A 16,968-nucleotide genomic window follows, 5' to 3' on the forward strand; every position below is an offset into this window, starting at 1 on the left:
TATACTACAACATATATATATATTCTATACAATCTATATAAATATATAGATAATACATATATACAATTAATATATATATACAATTAATATATATATAGAGATTCGTGAACGGGATTATACAAGTTACTCGACATTTAATATCGAGGGATTTTGAATTCTGATGCACCATCCAACACCGTAGTGGGTTTCCTTTTGTTCATAATATTTTGAATCTTCTGCCATTCTCTGTCCAATTCAGCTTTCTCGTTCTTTTCTTTATTATACTTCCTTGTTCTTCTTCCATCAGCCATTTTTACACCATACTGAAATGCCGCTTTTGGTAAAGCTTCTTTGTTGTTCATATACTCGCTATACTCTTCAGGTGTATCAAAATCCCACCTGCCAATGGGGCCCTTTTTGTTGCCAAGATCCATCTTAGTATAGTCTACTTCATCATCTGAATCATCTATCGCGTCCTGCATCTCATCCAGCCCTGGATAACATTCTGCATATCCTTCGGGCTCGGCAGCTAGTTTATTAAGAAGCGCTCCTTTCTTTGGAGCATTACCATCCGAGTTGGAAGGTACAACATTCGGTAATTGTGGAGTGTTTGCTTTATCATCCGCGTCCAAGCCACCTTCAGGCTTATCAAAGTAAGAGGCCTTTTTCTTTTCCCTCGGTTGATTCGGATCCTTCTTACCAATCGTCGGAACGTAGTCACCAATGTCTCCATAAATACTCTCGTCCTGTGGCCTTGGAGCAATATCCATGTCATTCATATCGTCAGGTCTAGACCTTCCATCTTTATTCTTCTTTCCTTTCTTACCATGACGGTTGCCTTGGCGAAGATAAGACAAAATTTGTGCCAATTTGTTTATTACAATGTCGTTTGTTGTTAAGGTAGGGGTATTATCTATGGTGGGCACATCTGCCTTGCTTCTGATTAAGGTCGTTGGTATATCTACATCCGTGTTTTCGTCATCCAATTCTATCACGTAAGCCATACGGCCAGGAGTGAATAATTCGTTTCTTTCGATCTGTTTGGATTTCATGGTCATAACTGTTCTATAAACGTTACGTCCTATCTTGGTTTTAAACTGCATTTCATCGTCTTTCTTTTCTCCCTCCTTCTTATCCTTTTTTTCCTTTGGCTTCACTAATTTCTCCATTTCTTGCTCTTGTTCGTGTTCCTTTGCTTCTATCTCGCTACGTACCTGTGGAATAAAATATCTTTTTTAATATATTTATATTTTTATAAATAATTTTTTATTGTAGATTCTTACTTTTTGGAGGAGAGCATAATCCAAGCCTTTCACCAAATGAGTATGCTCCATATCACCTCCTAAGAATTTTGATTGCTGAATCATCTGCCTCCTTCGTTCAGCTGCGTCCATTCCTGACTTTAAATCTGGTGCAACTGCACGATATGCACTGGCACTATTCATTGGATCCTCTGCTTGATAGTCTTGATTAGTACCATCTCTACGTTCTCTAGCTCTGTCTCTATACTTCTCTGCCAATTCTGCCATTTTATCCTCTTCTTGCTTCTTCAGTTTGGCATAGAAACTCTTTTTCTTCCTTCGCAACTCTGCTCGGCTACCACCACTAACATTAGGTGTCTGTGCAGTCTTTGCATTGGCATCTCTAGCAGTCCCAGGTATAGAAGCTGGAGTTGCAGATGGAACAGATGCTCTTGGTGTCATCAACAGTTTCCGGAAGTCATCGTTCGTTAAACGAACAGACATTCCCATGTCCTCCTCCGTTGTTTCTGGCATTTTAATTATTGTATATGTGTGTTCTAGAATGTTGAGGTTAGGTCATTAACGTCTATTAAATTTCTATAAAAAACATTAATTAATTAAAATTTCAATATTGTAGATTGAAGTATATGTCTCACATACATCTAGTATTGCGAAATGAATAATATTGGTTTTAATAATATTGGTTTTAAATCGATATTTATCGCTCAACTCTTTCGACAGATATCACAATACAACTGCGTCACCTTCGGCAACATGCAATGGGAAACCTAGAAGATGGAACCCCGCTGGGGGTAACCATCCACATGCTATATTTTATTTATTTCTATTTATTTTATTTTTTTATTTTTTTATTCTTTTATTCTCTAAGCTACAACATTTTACCAAATGTCCTTCTGGACAAATTGTAAAAATTTAATAAAACAAATAAAAAAAAAAAAAACCTTCGTCAACAAATGCCGCAGCGGTACTGCCGTCTATCGGAAAGTGCCGTAAGTATTTTGAAGTTGAATCTTGTTAAGTCATGTGATCAGAACTGCAATTCTAGTTTTTGATTCTTTCTTTAAATAATATTTATTTTAGATAATACAGATAACAATATATTATAATATATTCTTATATAATATAAGTATAATATATACTTAACAAGATTCAACTTCAAAATACTTACGGCACTTTCCGATAGACGGCAGTACCGCTGCGGCATTTGTTGACGAAGGTTTTTTTTTTTTTTATTTGTTTTATTAAATTTTTACAATTTGTCCAGAAGGACATTTGGTAAAATGTTGTAGCTTAGAGAATAAAAGAATAAAAAAATAAAAAAATAAAATAAATTCAAACTGTTTATTATATTTTTATTACAGTGAATGATCAAATAATTATTATTATTTAAATTGTAAACAAATATTGTCTAAAGAAATCATCCTCTTCCGAGAATAAAGAGAATTAAGTCTAAGAGGATTAAAATCTTTAATGTTCCAATTTGAAGTAATTCAATATCTTAAAATGTCTTAAATACGTCACTTCCAATATCTTAGATAAGTCAGAATGTTGTGAATCGACACTTTATTTAAAATAAATTATCATTAATTATAAGTCTTAACTGGTTATAACGAGTTTAAATGAAAGATTCTCCTTTATCAATTGGTCATAGGTCACGGTATGTTTACATGACCAATTCTACACTGGTTTTAGTCAATTTTAGGTCATGAATGTTCAGATCTCTAGCTGTGATGAATGAAAAAATTGTATAAGCCTTCGATTATAAGTTGCAATAATAATAACGCAATTTCATAAAGAGAGATCAGGGACAACATCGTTTTAAAAATATTATACAGTCTTTTATTGCATACCTGATTTTGTACAAGTGATAATCATAAACAAATCATACAATATATACTACAACATATATATATATTCTATACAATCTATATAAATATATAGATAATACATATATACAATTAATATATATATACAATTAATATATATATAGAGATTCGTGAACGGGATTATACAAGTTACTCGACATTTAATATCGAGGGATTTTGAATTCTGATGCACCATCCAACACCGTAGTGGATTTCCTTTTGTTCATAATATTTTGAATCTTCTGCCATTCTCTGTCCAATTCAGCTTTCTCGTTCTTTTCTTTATTATACTTCCTTGTTCTTCTTCCATCAGCCATTTTTACACCATACTGAAATGCCGCTTTTGGTAAAGCTTCTTTGTTGTTCATATACTCGCTATACTCTTCAGGTGTATCAAAATCCCACCTGCCAATGGGGCCCTTTTTGTTGCCAAGATCCATCTTAGTATAGTCTACTTCATCATCTGAATCATCTATCGCGTCCTGCATCTCATCCAGCCCTGAATAACATTCTGCATATCCTTCGGGCTCGGCAGCTAGTTTATTAAGAAGCGCTCCTTTCTTTGGAGCATTACCATCCGAGTTGGAAGGTACAACATTCGGTAATTGTGGAGTGTTTGCTTTATCATCCGCGTCCAAGCCACCTTCAGGCTTATCAAAGTAAGAGGCCTTTTTCTTTTCCCTCTGTTGATTCGGATCCTTCTTACCAATCGTCGGAACGTAGTCACCAATGTCTCCATAAATACTCTCGTCCTGTGGCCTTGGAGCAATATCCATGTCATTCATATCGTCAGGTCTAGACCTTCCATCTTTATTCTTCTTTCCTTTCTTACCATGACGGTTGCCTTGGCGAAGATAAGACAAAATTTGTGCCAATTTGTTTATTACAATGTCGTTTGTTGTTAAGGTAGGGGTATTATCTATGGTGGGCACATCTGCCTTGCTTCTGATTAAGGTCGTTGGTATATCTACATCCGTGTTTTCGTCATCCAATTCTATCACGTAAGCCACAAGGCCAGGAGTGAATAATTCGTTTCTTTCGATCTGTTTGGATTTCATGGTCATAACTGTTCTATAAACGTTACGTCCTATCTTGGTTTTAAACTGCATTCCATCGTCTTTCTTTTCTCCCTCCTTCTTATCCTTTTTTTCCTTTGGCTTCACTAATTTCTCCATTTCTTGCTCTTGTTCGTGTTCCTTTGCTTCTATCTCGCTATGTACCTGTGGAATAAAATATCTTTTTTAATATATTTATATTTTTATAAATAATTTTTTATTGTAGATTCTTACTTTTTGGAGGAGAGCATAATCCAAGCCTTTCACCAAATGAGTATGCTCCATATCACCTCCTAAGAATTTTGATTGCTGAATCATCTGCCTCCTTCGTTCAGCTGCGTCCATTCCTGACTTTAAATCTGGTGCAACTGCACGATATGCACTGGTACTATTCATTGGATCCTCTGCATGATAGTCTTGATTAGTACCATCTCTACGTTCTCTAGCTCTGTCTCTATACTTCTCTGCCAATTCTGCCATTTTATCCTCTTCTTGCTTCTTCAGTTTGGCATAGAAACTCTTTTTCTTCCTTCGCAACTCTGCTCGGCTACCACCACTAACATTAGGTGTCTGTGCAGTCTTTGCATTGGCATCTCTAGCAGTCCCAGGTATAGAAGCTGGAGTTGCAGATGGAACAGATGCTCTTGGTGTCATCAACAGTTTCCGGAAGTCATCGTTCGTTAAACGAACAGACATTCCCATGTCCTCCTCCGTTGTTTCTGGCATTTTAATTATTGTATATGTGTGTTCTAGAATGTTGAGGTTAGGTCATTAACGTCTATTAAATTTCTATAAAAAACATTAATTAATTAAAATTTCAATATTGTAGATTGAAGTATATGTCTCACATACATCTAGTATTGCGAAATGAATAATATTGGTTTTAATAATATTGGTTTTAAATCGATATTTATCGCTCAACTCTTTCGACAGATATCACAATACAACTGCGTCACCTTCGGCAACATGCAATGGGAAACCTAGAAGATGGAACCCCGCTGGGGGTAACCATCCACATGCTATATTTTATTTATTTCTATTTATTTTATTTTTTTATTTTTTTATTCTTTTATTCTCTAAGCTACAACATTTTACCAAATGTCCTTCTGGACAAATTGTAAAAATTTAATAAAACAAATAAAAAAAAAAAAAAACCTTCGTCAACAAATGCCGCAGCGGTACTGCCGTCTATCGGAAAGTGCCGTAAGTATTTTGAAGTTGAATCTTGTTAAGTCATGTGATCAGAACTGCAATTCTAGTTTTTGATTCTTTCTTTAAATAATATTTATTTTAGATAATACAGATAACAATATATTATAATATATTCTTATATAATATAAGTATAATATATACTTAACAAGATTCAACTTCAAAATACTTACGGCACTTTCCGATAGACGGCAGTACCGCTGCGGCATTTGTTGACGAAGGTTTTTTTTTTTTATTTGTTTTAATAAATTTTTACAATTTGTCCAGAAGGACATTTGGTAAAATGTTGTAGCTTAGAGAATAAAAGAATAAAAAAATAAAAAAATAAAATAAATAGAAATAAATAAAATATAGCATGTGGATGGTTACCCCCAGCGGGGTTCCATCTTCTAGGTTTCCCATTGCATGTTGCCGAAGGTGACGCAGTTGTATTGTGATATCTGTCGAAAGAGTTGAGCGATAAATATCGATTTAAAACCAATATTATTAAAACCAATATTATTCATTTCGCAATACTAGATGTATGTGAGACATATACTTCCATCTACAATATTGAAATTTTAATTAATTAATGTTTTTTATAGAAATTTAATAGACGTTAATGACCTAACCTCAACATTCTAGAACACACATATACAATAATTAAAATGCCAGAAACAACGGAGGAGGACATGGGAATGTCTGTTCGTTTAACGAACGATGACTTCCGGAAACTGTTGATGACACCAAGAGCATCTGTTCCATCTGCAACTCCAGCTTCTATACCTGGGACTGCTAGAGATGCCAATGCAAAGACTGCACAGACACCTAATGTTAGTGGTGGTAGCCGAGCAGAGTTGCGAAGGAAGAAAAAGAGTTTCTATGCCAAACTGAAGAAGCAAGAAGAGGATAAAATGGCAGAATTGGCAGAGAAGTATAGAGACAGAGCTAGAGAACGTAGAGATGGTACTAATCAAGACTATCATGCAGAGGATCCAATGAATAGTACCAGTGCATATCGTGCAGTTGCACCAGATTTAAAGTCAGGAATGGACGCAGCTGAACGAAGGAGGCAGATGATTCAGCAATCAAAATTCTTAGGAGGTGATATGGAGCATACTCATTTGGTGAAAGGCTTGGATTATGCTCTCCTCCAAAAAGTAAGAATCTACAATAAAAAATTATTTATAAAAATATAAATATATTAAAAAAGATATTTTATTCCACAGGTACATAGCGAGATAGAAGCAAAGGAACACGAACAAGAGCAAGAAATGGAGAAATTAGTGAAGCCAAAGGAAAAAAAGGATAAGAAGGAGGGAGAAAAGAAAGACGATGGAATGCAGTTTAAAACCAAGATAGGACGTAACGTTTATAGAACAGTTATGACCATGAAATCCAAACAGATCGAAAGAAACGAATTATTCACTCCTGGCCTTGTGGCTTACGTGATAGAATTGGATGACGAAAACACGGATGTAGATATACCAACGACCTTAATCAGAAGCAAGGCAGATGTGCCCACCATAGATAATACCCCTACCTTAACAACAAACGACATTGTAATAAACAAATTGGCACAAATTTTGTCTTATCTTCGCCAAGGCAACCGTCATGGTAAGAAAGGAAAGAAGAATAAAGATGGAAGGTCTAGACCTGACGATATGAATGACATGGATATTGCTCCAAGGCCACAGGACGAGAGTATTTATGGAGACATTGGTGACTACGTTCCGACGATTGGTAAGAAGGATCCGAATCAACAGAGGGAAAAGAAAAAGGCCTCTTACTTTGATAAGCCTGAAGGTGGCTTGGACGCGGATGATAAAGCAAACACTCCACAATTACCGAATGTTGTACCTTCCAACTCGGATGGTAATGCTCCAAAGAAAGGAGCGCTTCTTAATAAACTAGCTGCCGAGCCCGAAGGATATGCAGAATGTTATTCAGGGCTGGATGAGATGCAGGACGCGATAGATGATTCAGATGATGAAGTAGACTATACTAAGATGGATCTTGGCAACAAAAAGGGCCCCATTGGCAGGTGGGATTTTGATACACCTGAAGAGTATAGCGAGTATATGAACAACAAAGAAGCTTTACCAAAAGCGGCATTTCAGTATGGTGTAAAAATGGCTGATGGAAGAAGAACAAGGAAGTATAATAAAGAAAAGAACGAGAAAGCTGAATTGGACAGAGAATGGCAGAAGATTCAAAATATTATGAACAAAAGGAAATCCACTACGGTGTTGGATGGTGCATCAGAATTCAAAATCCCTCGATATTAAATGTCGAGTAACTTGTATAATCCCGTTCACGAATCTCTATATATATATTAATTGTATATATATATTAATTGTATATATGTATTATCTATATATTTATATAGATTGTATAGAATATATATATATGTTGTAGTATATATTGTATGATTTGTTTATGATTATCACTTGTACAAAATCAGGTATGCAATAAAAGACTGTATAATATTTTTAAAACGATGTTGTCCCTGATCTCTCTTTATGAAATTGCGTTATTATTATTGCAACTTATAATCGAAGGCTTATACAATTTTTTCATTCATCACAGCTAGAGATCTGAACATTCATGACCTAAAATTGACTAAAACCAGTGTAGAATTGGTCATGTAAACATACCGTGACCTATGACCAATTGATAAAGGAGAATCTTTCATTTAAACTCGTTATAACCAGTTAAGACTTATAATTAATGATAATTTATTTTAAATAAAGTGTCGATTCACAACATTCTGACTTATCTAAGATATTGGAAGTGACGTATTTAAGACATTTTAAGATATTGAATTACTTCAAATTGGAACATTAAAGATTTTAATCCTCTTAGACTTAATTCTCTTTATTCTCGGAAGAGGATGATTTCTTTAGACAATATTTGTTTACAATTTAAATAATAATAATTATTTGATCATTCACTGTAATAAAAATATAATAAACAGTTTGAATTTATTTTATTTTTTTATTTTTTTATTCTTTTATTCTCTAAGCTACAACATTTTACCAAATGTCCTTCTGGACAAATTGTAAAAATTTAATAAAACAAATAAAAAAAAAAAAAACCTTCGTCAACAAATGCCGCAGCGGTACTGCCGTCTATCGGAAAGTGCCGTAAGTATTTTGAAGTTGAATCTTGTTAAGTATATATTATACTTATATTATATAAGAATATATTATAATATATTGTTATCTGTATTATCTAAAATAAATATTATTTAAAGAAAGAATCAAAAACTAGAATTGCAGTTCTGATCACATGACTTAACAAGATTCAACTTCAAAATACTTACGGCACTTTCCGATAGACGGCAGTACCGCTGCGGCATTTGTTGACGAAGGTTTTTTTTTTTTTTATTTGTTTTATTAAATTTTTACAATTTGTCCAGAAGGACATTTGGTAAAATGTTGTAGCTTAGAGAATAAAAGAATAAAAAAATAAAAAAATAAAATAAATAGAAATAAATAAAATATAGCATGTGGATGGTTACCCCCAGCGGGGTTCCATCTTCTAGGTTTCCCATTGCATGTTGCCGAAGGTGACGCAGTTGTATTGTGATATCTGTCGAAAGAGTTGAGCGATAAATATCGATTTAAAACCAATATTATTAAAACCAATATTATTCATTTCGCAATACTAGATGTATGTGAGACATATACTTCAATCTACAATATTGAAATTTTAATTAATTAATGTTTTTTATAGAAATTTAATAGACGTTAATGACCTAACCTCAACATTCTAGAACACACATATACAATAATTAAAATGCCAGAAACAACGGAGGAGGACATGGGAATGTCTGTTCGTTTAACGAACGATGACTTCCGGAAACTGTTGATGACACCAAGAGCATCTGTTCCATCTGCAACTCCAGCTTCTATACCTGGGACTGCTAGAGATGCCAATGCAAAGACTGCACAGACACCTAATGTTAGTGGTGGTAGCCGAGCAGAGTTGCGAAGGAAGAAAAAGAGTTTCTATGCCAAACTGAAGAAGCAAGAAGAGGATAAAATGGCAGAATTGGCAGAGAAGTATAGAGACAGAGCTAGAGAACGTAGAGATGGTACTAATCAAGACTATCATGCAGAGGATCCAATGAATAGTACCAGTGCATATCGTGCAGTTGCACCAGATTTAAAGTCAGGAATGGACGCAGCTGAACGAAGGAGGCAGATGATTCAGCAATCAAAATTCTTAGGAGGTGATATGGAGCATACTCATTTGGTGAAAGGCTTGGATTATGCTCTCCTCCAAAAAGTAAGAATCTACAATAAAAAATTATTTATAAAAATATAAATATATTAAAAAAGATATTTTATTCCACAGGTACATAGCGAGATAGAAGCAAAGGAACACGAACAAGAGCAAGAAATGGAGAAATTAGTGAAGCCAAAGGAAAAAAAGGATAAGAAGGAGGGAGAAAAGAAAGACGATGAAATGCAGTTTAAAACCAAGATAGGACGTAACGTTTATAGAACAGTTATGACCATGAAATCCAAACAGATCGAAAGAAACGAATTATTCACTCCTGGCCTTGTGGCTTACGTGATAGAATTGGATGACGAAAACACGGATGTAGATATACCAACGACCTTAATCAGAAGCAAGGCAGATGTGCCCACCATAGATAATACCCCTACCTTAACAACAAACGACATTGTAATAAACAAATTGGCACAAATTTTGTCTTATCTTCGCCAAGGCAACCGTCATGGTAAGAAAGGAAAGAAGAATAAAGATGGAAGGTCTAGACCTGACGATATGAATGACATGGATATTGCTCCAAGGCCACAGGACGAGAGTATTTATGGAGACATTGGTGACTACGTTCCGACGATTGGTAAGAAGGATCCGAATCAACAGAGGGAAAAGAAAAAGGCCTCTTACTTTGATAAGCCTGAAGGTGGCTTGGACGCGGATGATAAAGCAAACACTCCACAATTACCGAATGTTGTACCTTCCAACTCGGATGGTAATGCTCCAAAGAAAGGAGCGCTTCTTAATAAACTAGCTGCCGAGCCCGAAGGATATGCAGAATGTTATTCAGGGCTGGATGAGATGCAGGACGCGATAGATGATTCAGATGATGAAGTAGACTATACTAAGATGGATCTTGGCAACAAAAAGGGCCCCATTGGCAGGTGGGATTTTGATACACCTGAAGAGTATAGCGAGTATATGAACAACAAAGAAGCTTTACCAAAAGCGGCATTTCAGTATGGTGTAAAAATGGCTGATGGAAGAAGAACAAGGAAGTATAATAAAGAAAAGAACGAGAAAGCTGAATTGGACAGAGAATGGCAGAAGATTCAAAATATTATGAACAAAAGGAAATCCACTACGGTGTTGGATGGTGCATCAGAATTCAAAATCCCTCGATATTAAATGTCGAGTAACTTGTATAATCCCGTTCACGAATCTCTATATATATATTAATTGTATATATATATTAATTGTATATATGTATTATCTATATATTTATATAGATTGTATAGAATATATATATATGTTGTAGTATATATTGTATGATTTGTTTATGATTATCACTTGTACAAAATCAGGTATGCAATAAAAGACTGTATAATATTTTTAAAACGATGTTGTCCCTGATCTCTCTTTATGAAATTGCGTTATTATTATTGCAACTTATAATCGAAGGCTTATACAATTTTTTCATTCATCACAGCTAGAGATCTGAACATTCATGACCTAAAATTGACTAAAACCAGTGTAGAATTGGTCATGTAAACATACCGTGACCTATGACCAATTGATAAAGGAGAATCTTTCATTTAAACTCGTTATAACCAGTTAAGACTTATAATTAATGATAATTTATTTTAAATAAAGTGTCGATTCACAACATTCTGACTTATCTAAGATATTGGAAGTGACGTATTTAAGACATTTTAAGATATTGAATTACTTCAAATTGGAACATTAAAGATTTTAATCCTCTTAGACTTAATTCTCTTTATTCTCGGAAGAGGATGATTTCTTTAGACAATATTTGTTTACAATTTAAATAATAATAATTATTTGATCATTCACTGTAATAAAAATATAATAAACAGTTTGAATTTATTTTATTTTTTTATTTTTTTATTCTTTTATTCTCTAAGCTACAACATTTTACCAAATGTCCTTCTGGACAAATTGTAAAAATTTAATAAAACAAATAAAAAAAAAAAAAACCTTCGTCAACAAATGCCGCAGCGGTACTGCCGTCTATCGGAAAGTGCCGTAAGTATTTTGAAGTTGAATCTTGTTAAGTATATATTATACTTATATTATATAAGAATATATTATAATATATTGTTATCTGTATTATCTAAAATAAATATTATTTAAAGAAAGAATCAAAAACTAGAATTGCAGTTCTGATCACATGACTTAACAAGATTCAACTTCAAAATACTTACGGCACTTTCCGATAGACGGCAGTACCGCTGCGGCATTTGTTGACGAAGGTTTTTTTTTTTTTTATTTGTTTTATTAAATTTTTACAATTTGTCCAGAAGGACATTTGGTAAAATGTTGTAGCTTAGAGAATAAAAGAATAAAAAAATAAAAAAATAAAATAAATAGAAATAAATAAAATATAGCATGTGGATGGTTACCCCCAGCGGGGTTCCATCTTCTAGGTTTCCCATTGCATGTTGCCGAAGGTGACGCAGTTGTATTGTGATATCTGTCGAAAGAGTTGAGCGATAAATATCGATTTAAAACCAATATTATTAAAACCAATATTATTCATTTCGCAATACTAGATGTATGTGAGACATATACTTCAATCTACAATATTGAAATTTTAATTAATTAATGTTTTTTATAGAAATTTAATAGACGTTAATGACCTAACCTCAACATTCTAGAACACACATATACAATAATTAAAATGCCAGAAACAACGGAGGAGGACATGGGAATGTCTGTTCGTTTAACGAACGATGACTTCCGGAAACTGTTGATGACACCAAGAGCATCTGTTCCATCTGCAACTCCAGCTTCTATACCTGGGACTGCTAGAGATGCCAATGCAAAGACTGCACAGACACCTAATGTTAGTGGTGGTAGCCGAGCAGAGTTGCGAAGGAAGAAAAAGAGTTTCTATGCCAAACTGAAGAAGCAAGAAGAGGATAAAATGGCAGAATTGGCAGAGAAGTATAGAGACAGAGCTAGAGAACGTAGAGATGGTACTAATCAAGACTATCAAGCAGAGGATCCAATGAATAGTGCCAGTGCATATCGTGCAGTTGCACCAGATTTAAAGTCAGGAATGGACGCAGCTGAACGAAGGAGGCAGATGATTCAGCAATCAAAATTCTTAGGAGGTGATATGGAGCATACTCATTTGGTGAAAGGCTTGGATTATGCTCTCCTCCAAAAAGTAAGATTCTACAATAAAAAATTATTTATAAAAATATAAATATATTAAAAAAGATATTTTATTCCACAGGTACGTAGCGAGATAGAAGCAAAGGAACACGAACAAGAGCAAGAAATGGAGAAATTAGTGAAGCCAAAGGAAAAAAAGGATAAGAAGGAGGGAGAAAAGAAAGACGATGAAATGCAGTTTAAAACCAAGATAGGACGTAACGTTTATAGAACAGTTATGACCATGAAATCCAAACAGATCGAAAGAAACGAATTATTCACTCCTGGCCGTATGGCTTACGTGATAGAATTGGATGACGAAAACACGGATGTAGATATACCAACGACCTTAATCAGAAGCAAGGCAGATGTGCCCACCATAGATAATACCCCTACCTTAACAACAAACGACATTGTAATAAACAAATTGGCACAAATTTTGTCTTATCTTCGCCAAGGCAACCGTCATGGTAAGAAAGGAAAGAAGAATAAAGATGGAAGGTCTAGACCTGACGATATGAATGACATGGATATTGCTCCAAGGCCACAGGACGAGAGTATTTATGGAGACATTGGTGACTACGTTCCGACGATTGGTAAGAAGGATCCGAATCAACCGAGGGAAAAGAAAAAGGCCTCTTACTTTGATAAGCCTGAAGGTGGCTTGGACGCGGATGATAAAGCAAACACTCCACAATTACCGAATGTTGTACCTTCCAACTCGGATGGTAATGCTCCAAAGAAAGGAGCGCTTCTTAATAAACTAGCTGCCGAGCCCGAAGGATATGCAGAATGTTATCCAGGGCTGGATGAGATGCAGGACGCGATAGATGATTCAGATGATGAAGTAGACTATACTAAGATGGATCTTGGCAACAAAAAGGGCCCCATTGGCAGGTGGGATTTTGATACACCTGAAGAGTATAGCGAGTATATGAACAACAAAGAAGCTTTACCAAAAGCGGCATTTCAGTATGGTGTAAAAATGGCTGATGGAAGAAGAACAAGGAAGTATAATAAAGAAAAGAACGAGAAAGCTGAATTGGACAGAGAATGGCAGAAGATTCAAAATATTATGAACAAAAGGAAACCCACTACGGTGTTGGATGGTGCATCAGAATTCAAAATCCCTCGATATTAAATGTCGAGTAACTTGTATAATCCCGTTCACGAATCTCTATATATATATTAATTGTATATATATATTAATTGTATATATGTATTATCTATATATTTATATAGATTGTATAGAATATATATATATGTTGTAGTATATATTGTATGATTTGTTTATGATTATCACTTGTACAAAATCAGGTATGCAATAAAAGACTGTATAATATTTTTAAAACGATGTTGTCCCTGATCTCTCTTTATGAAATTGCGTTATTATTATTGCAACTTATAATCGAAGGCTTATACAATTTTTTCATTCATCACAGCTAGAGATCTGAACATTCATGACCTAAAACTGACTAAAACCAGTGTAGAATTGGTCATGTAAACATACCGTGACCTATGACCAATTGATAAAGGAGAATCTTTCATTTAAACTCGTTATAACCAGTTAAGACTTATAATTAATGATAATTTATTTTAAATAAAGTGTCGATTCACAACATTCTGACTTATCTAAGATATTGGAAGTGACGTATTTAAGACATTTTAAGATATTGAATTACTTCAAATTGGAACATTAAAGATTTTAATCCTCTTAGACTTAATTCTCTTTATTCTCGGAAGAGGATGATTTCTTTAGACAATATTTGTTTACAATTTAAATAATAATAATTATTTGATCATTCACTGTAATAAAAATATAATAAACAGTTTGAATTTATTTTATTTTTTTATTTTTTTATTCTTTTATTCTCTAAGCTACAACATTTTACCAAATGTCCTTCTGGACAAATTGTAAAAATTTATTAAAACAAATAAAAAAAAAAAACCTTCGTCAACAAATGCCGCAGCGGTACTGCCGTCTATCGGAAAGTGCCGTAAGTATTTTGAAGTTGAATCTTGTTATGTATATATTATACTTATATTATATAAGAATATATTATAATATATTGTTATCTGTATTATCTAAAATAAATATTATTTAAAGAAAGAATCAAAAACTAGAATTGCAGTTCTGATCACATGACTTAACAAGATTCAACTTCAAAATACTTACGGCACTTTCCGATAGACGGCAGTACCGCTGCGGCATTTGTTGACGAAGGTTTTTTTTTTTTTTTATTTGTTTTATTAAATTTTTACAATTTGTCCAGAAGGACATTTGGTAAAATGTTGTAGCTTAGAGAATAAAAGAATAAAAAAATAAAAAAATAAAATAAATAGAAATAAATAAAATATAGCATGTGGATGGTAACCCCCAGCGGGGTTCCATCTTCTAGGTTTCCTATTGCATGTTGACGAAGGTGACGCAGTTGTATTGTGATATCTGTCGAAAGAGTTGAGCGATAAATATCGATTCTTCAACTTTTATTTCATTCATGGAATATGCTTCCTAATAAACACAAGTATCAGAAATTGAAAGAAATTGCAAGGAAACGATCGGTCGTTTCTAGACTTTAAAGACTTCGTATTTGGCATCTATGCAATTAACAAAACGCATCATCGCTTGTCCTAATTCAGGGTTAGCTACGTAATATTGGAAGCGTGTGATTCCGTTGCACGCAGCTCCGTATTCTCCATCTTTGTTTATTGCAATTACGGCACCGGTAAATGTAGGATAATGTTCGGCAATCCTTTTAATTGCTGTGGTGGCAGCTTCAGTTGGAGTCGCGCCACGGCGCATTTCCTCTACAGCCAGGAAACTAAAAAAATATTCTCAGATTGAAAATTGCAAATAATTGAACAAGAGTACATCTTGATTAGACTGTGGATGTTCCCACAATTATATATCTTTATGAACGTAACTAAAGAGATGGAAACTAAATTTATCAATCTATTAAATATCATAGTGAACACTTCACTTTAGATCTTTTAATTATTTAGTATTTTTTCTATTATATATTCTATATATTTTTATTAAAAATACATAAATACCTAATTATGATAGTTCATTGAGTAACCTTCTTACCTTGGCAAAAAACGCATCATTATATCTCCTTCACCGGTTCCAGCTGCCGCACCAACCTTTTGATCAGCATATGCGCCTGCACCAGCTATGGGGGAATCCCCAATGCGGCCAGGGATTTTATTTCTAGCTCCATTTGTCGATGTACCTGCTGCTATATGTCCATTCAAATCTATAGCTACAACTCCGATCGTATCGTGGTTTTCTTCGTTCACATGTGATTCATGCTCCTCCACATTGTCGTCCATGATATTCGCTACACGATATGGGCCACAAGACTTTTTTGGGTCGGGAACTACGTTCTGAAAAAGTAAATATATGATTTTAGGCGGACATTTATATATAATACAAATATATGTGTATGAGATTTATTTTCAGCTTCTTTGGTTCTTCTTTTCTGACAAGAAATATTCTTTTCTTGGACTCTTTCCTAGATGGAAGATTATTGGTATACCTTCCAATAATTGGGTTGACAGTTGTTTGATTTCCAATCCAACCACATTTTCTTTGATTCTTCTGTCTGTAAAGGTTCTTCTTTGAATCCCATCTCTACAGCGAATTTTGTAGCTAGTTCTCCACCAAGCAAAGAATGTTTGGTGTTTTCTAAAACCTTACGAGCAACTGAAATGGCATTTTTCACATTTCTTAATAGTCCTACACCACCCACATCCATTGTTACTCTATTTTTTGGTAAATAATTCAATTAGAAGCAATATTTTGCTTAGAATATATATGTAAATGAATGAAAAATATACCCATCCATGATTAGAGCATCCAGAGTTGTTTCTCCAGATTCATCTGGACTGCCTCCATACCCTACAGTTTTCCTGCATCTTTGCTCTTCACAGACACTGCAACTTTCTTCTATTGCATCCAAGGCACTCCTTCTCTCATTGTTCAAAACATTCCATGCTGAAAAGAAATTATCATTATAATATTGTTCCTATCTTTTTAAATACAGAAATGTGTAGTTACCTTTTTGTGTAGCATCCTTATAATCCCAGGTAATAACTACCAGAGGAATACTCTTATTAGAGGCTGAAACTTTGTGACAAAATGTTAACCAAACGTATGCAGTCAAATATACGATCAATAAGGACTTCATATTTGACGTTTAGTTC

At 34.2% G+C, this 16,968-nt stretch overlaps 6 protein-coding genes across 7 annotated transcripts; 3 read left to right on the plus strand and 3 right to left on the minus strand.

The window, feature by feature from the left end:
• Window positions 1-92: 92 nt before the first annotated feature.
• Window positions 93-1,918, minus strand: LOC139994932 (protein Red). Its single transcript, XM_072018014.1, has 2 exons — window positions 1,263-1,918; window positions 93-1,193 (listed from the first exon to the last, which is right to left on the minus strand). Exons 1-2 carry the CDS (start codon window positions 1,752-1,754, stop codon window positions 135-137), a joined length of 1,551 nt encoding a protein of 516 aa, XP_071874115.1. The 5' UTR covers window positions 1,755-1,918; the 3' UTR covers window positions 93-134.
• A 1,332-nt stretch (window positions 1,919-3,250) lies between these two features.
• On the minus strand, window positions 3,251-5,093 carry LOC139994933 (protein Red-like). Of its 2 annotated transcripts, XM_072018016.1 has the most exons (3): window positions 5,014-5,093; window positions 4,396-4,910; window positions 3,251-4,326 (listed from the first exon to the last, which is right to left on the minus strand). In XM_072018016.1, the coding sequence occupies exons 2-3, from the start codon at window positions 4,885-4,887 to the stop codon at window positions 3,268-3,270; spliced, it is 1,551 nt and encodes a 516-aa protein (XP_071874117.1). In that variant the 5' UTR covers window positions 4,888-4,910; window positions 5,014-5,093; the 3' UTR covers window positions 3,251-3,267. The 2 variants fall into 2 exon arrangements, with proteins under 2 accessions (XP_071874117.1, XP_071874116.1); XM_072018015.1 differs by lacking the exon at window positions 5,014-5,093 and having other exon boundaries at window positions 3,252-4,326; window positions 4,396-5,007.
• Window positions 5,094-5,811: 718 nt separating this feature from the next.
• Window positions 5,812-7,652, plus strand: LOC139994767 (protein Red-like). Its single transcript, XM_072017706.1, has 3 exons — window positions 5,812-5,891; window positions 5,995-6,509; window positions 6,579-7,652. Exons 2-3 carry the CDS (start codon window positions 6,018-6,020, stop codon window positions 7,635-7,637), a joined length of 1,551 nt encoding a protein of 516 aa, XP_071873807.1. The 5' UTR covers window positions 5,812-5,891; window positions 5,995-6,017; the 3' UTR covers window positions 7,638-7,652.
• Window positions 7,653-8,973: 1,321 nt separating this feature from the next.
• Window positions 8,974-10,785, plus strand: LOC139995111 (protein Red-like). The gene is made up of 2 exons (XM_072018287.1): window positions 8,974-9,642; window positions 9,712-10,785. Exons 1-2 carry the CDS (start codon window positions 9,151-9,153, stop codon window positions 10,768-10,770), a joined length of 1,551 nt encoding a protein of 516 aa, XP_071874388.1. The 5' UTR covers window positions 8,974-9,150; the 3' UTR covers window positions 10,771-10,785.
• Window positions 10,786-12,119: 1,334 nt separating this feature from the next.
• Window positions 12,120-13,945, plus strand: LOC139995110 (protein Red-like). The gene is made up of 2 exons (XM_072018286.1): window positions 12,120-12,775; window positions 12,845-13,945. Exons 1-2 carry the CDS (start codon window positions 12,284-12,286, stop codon window positions 13,901-13,903), a joined length of 1,551 nt encoding a protein of 516 aa, XP_071874387.1. The 5' UTR covers window positions 12,120-12,283; the 3' UTR covers window positions 13,904-13,945.
• A 1,299-nt stretch (window positions 13,946-15,244) lies between these two features.
• LOC139995112 (N(4)-(Beta-N-acetylglucosaminyl)-L-asparaginase-like) lies at window positions 15,245-16,952 on the minus strand. The gene is made up of 5 exons (XM_072018288.1): window positions 16,823-16,952; window positions 16,603-16,759; window positions 16,302-16,527; window positions 15,851-16,149; window positions 15,245-15,584 (listed from the first exon to the last, which is right to left on the minus strand). Exons 1-5 carry the CDS (start codon window positions 16,950-16,952, stop codon window positions 15,332-15,334), a joined length of 1,065 nt encoding a protein of 354 aa, XP_071874389.1. The 3' UTR covers window positions 15,245-15,331.
• Window positions 16,953-16,968: the final 16 nt, after the last annotated feature.

This window comes from Bombus fervidus, chromosome 15 (genome assembly GCF_041682495.2).
Source record: "Bombus fervidus isolate BK054 chromosome 15, iyBomFerv1, whole genome shotgun sequence".
In the NCBI taxonomy this organism is placed as follows: Eukaryota; Metazoa; Arthropoda; class Insecta; order Hymenoptera; family Apidae; genus Bombus; species Bombus fervidus.

Bases quoted from the DNA above. Each gene is read 5' to 3' on its own strand.
- LOC139994932 (XM_072018014.1), bottom strand. From the start codon at position 1,754: ATGCCAGAAACAACGGAGGAGGACATGGGAATGTCTGTTCGTTTAACG. The intron at 1,194-1,262 runs GTAAGAATCTAC...TTTATTCCACAG, and splicing joins ATTATGCTCTCCTCCAAAAA to GTACGTAGCGAGATAGAAGC.
- LOC139994933 (XM_072018016.1), bottom strand. From the start codon at position 4,887: ATGCCAGAAACAACGGAGGAGGACATGGGAATGTCTGTTCGTTTAACG. The intron at 4,327-4,395 runs GTAAGAATCTAC...TTTATTCCACAG, and splicing joins ATTATGCTCTCCTCCAAAAA to GTACATAGCGAGATAGAAGC.
- LOC139994767 (XM_072017706.1), top strand. From the start codon at position 6,018: ATGCCAGAAACAACGGAGGAGGACATGGGAATGTCTGTTCGTTTAACG. The intron at 6,510-6,578 runs GTAAGAATCTAC...TTTATTCCACAG, and splicing joins ATTATGCTCTCCTCCAAAAA to GTACATAGCGAGATAGAAGC.
- LOC139995111 (XM_072018287.1), top strand. From the start codon at position 9,151: ATGCCAGAAACAACGGAGGAGGACATGGGAATGTCTGTTCGTTTAACG. The intron at 9,643-9,711 runs GTAAGAATCTAC...TTTATTCCACAG, and splicing joins ATTATGCTCTCCTCCAAAAA to GTACATAGCGAGATAGAAGC.
- LOC139995110 (XM_072018286.1), top strand. From the start codon at position 12,284: ATGCCAGAAACAACGGAGGAGGACATGGGAATGTCTGTTCGTTTAACG. The intron at 12,776-12,844 runs GTAAGATTCTAC...TTTATTCCACAG, and splicing joins ATTATGCTCTCCTCCAAAAA to GTACGTAGCGAGATAGAAGC.
- LOC139995112 (XM_072018288.1), bottom strand. From the start codon at position 16,952: ATGAAGTCCTTATTGATCGTATATTTGACTGCATACGTTTGGTTAACA. The intron at 16,760-16,822 runs GTAACTACACAT...ATTTCTTTTCAG, and splicing joins TAAGGATGCTACACAAAAAG to CATGGAATGTTTTGAACAAT. The intron at 15,585-15,850 runs GTAAGAAGGTTA...ATATTTTTTTAG, and splicing joins ATGATGCGTTTTTTGCCAAG to TTTCCTGGCTGTAGAGGAAA.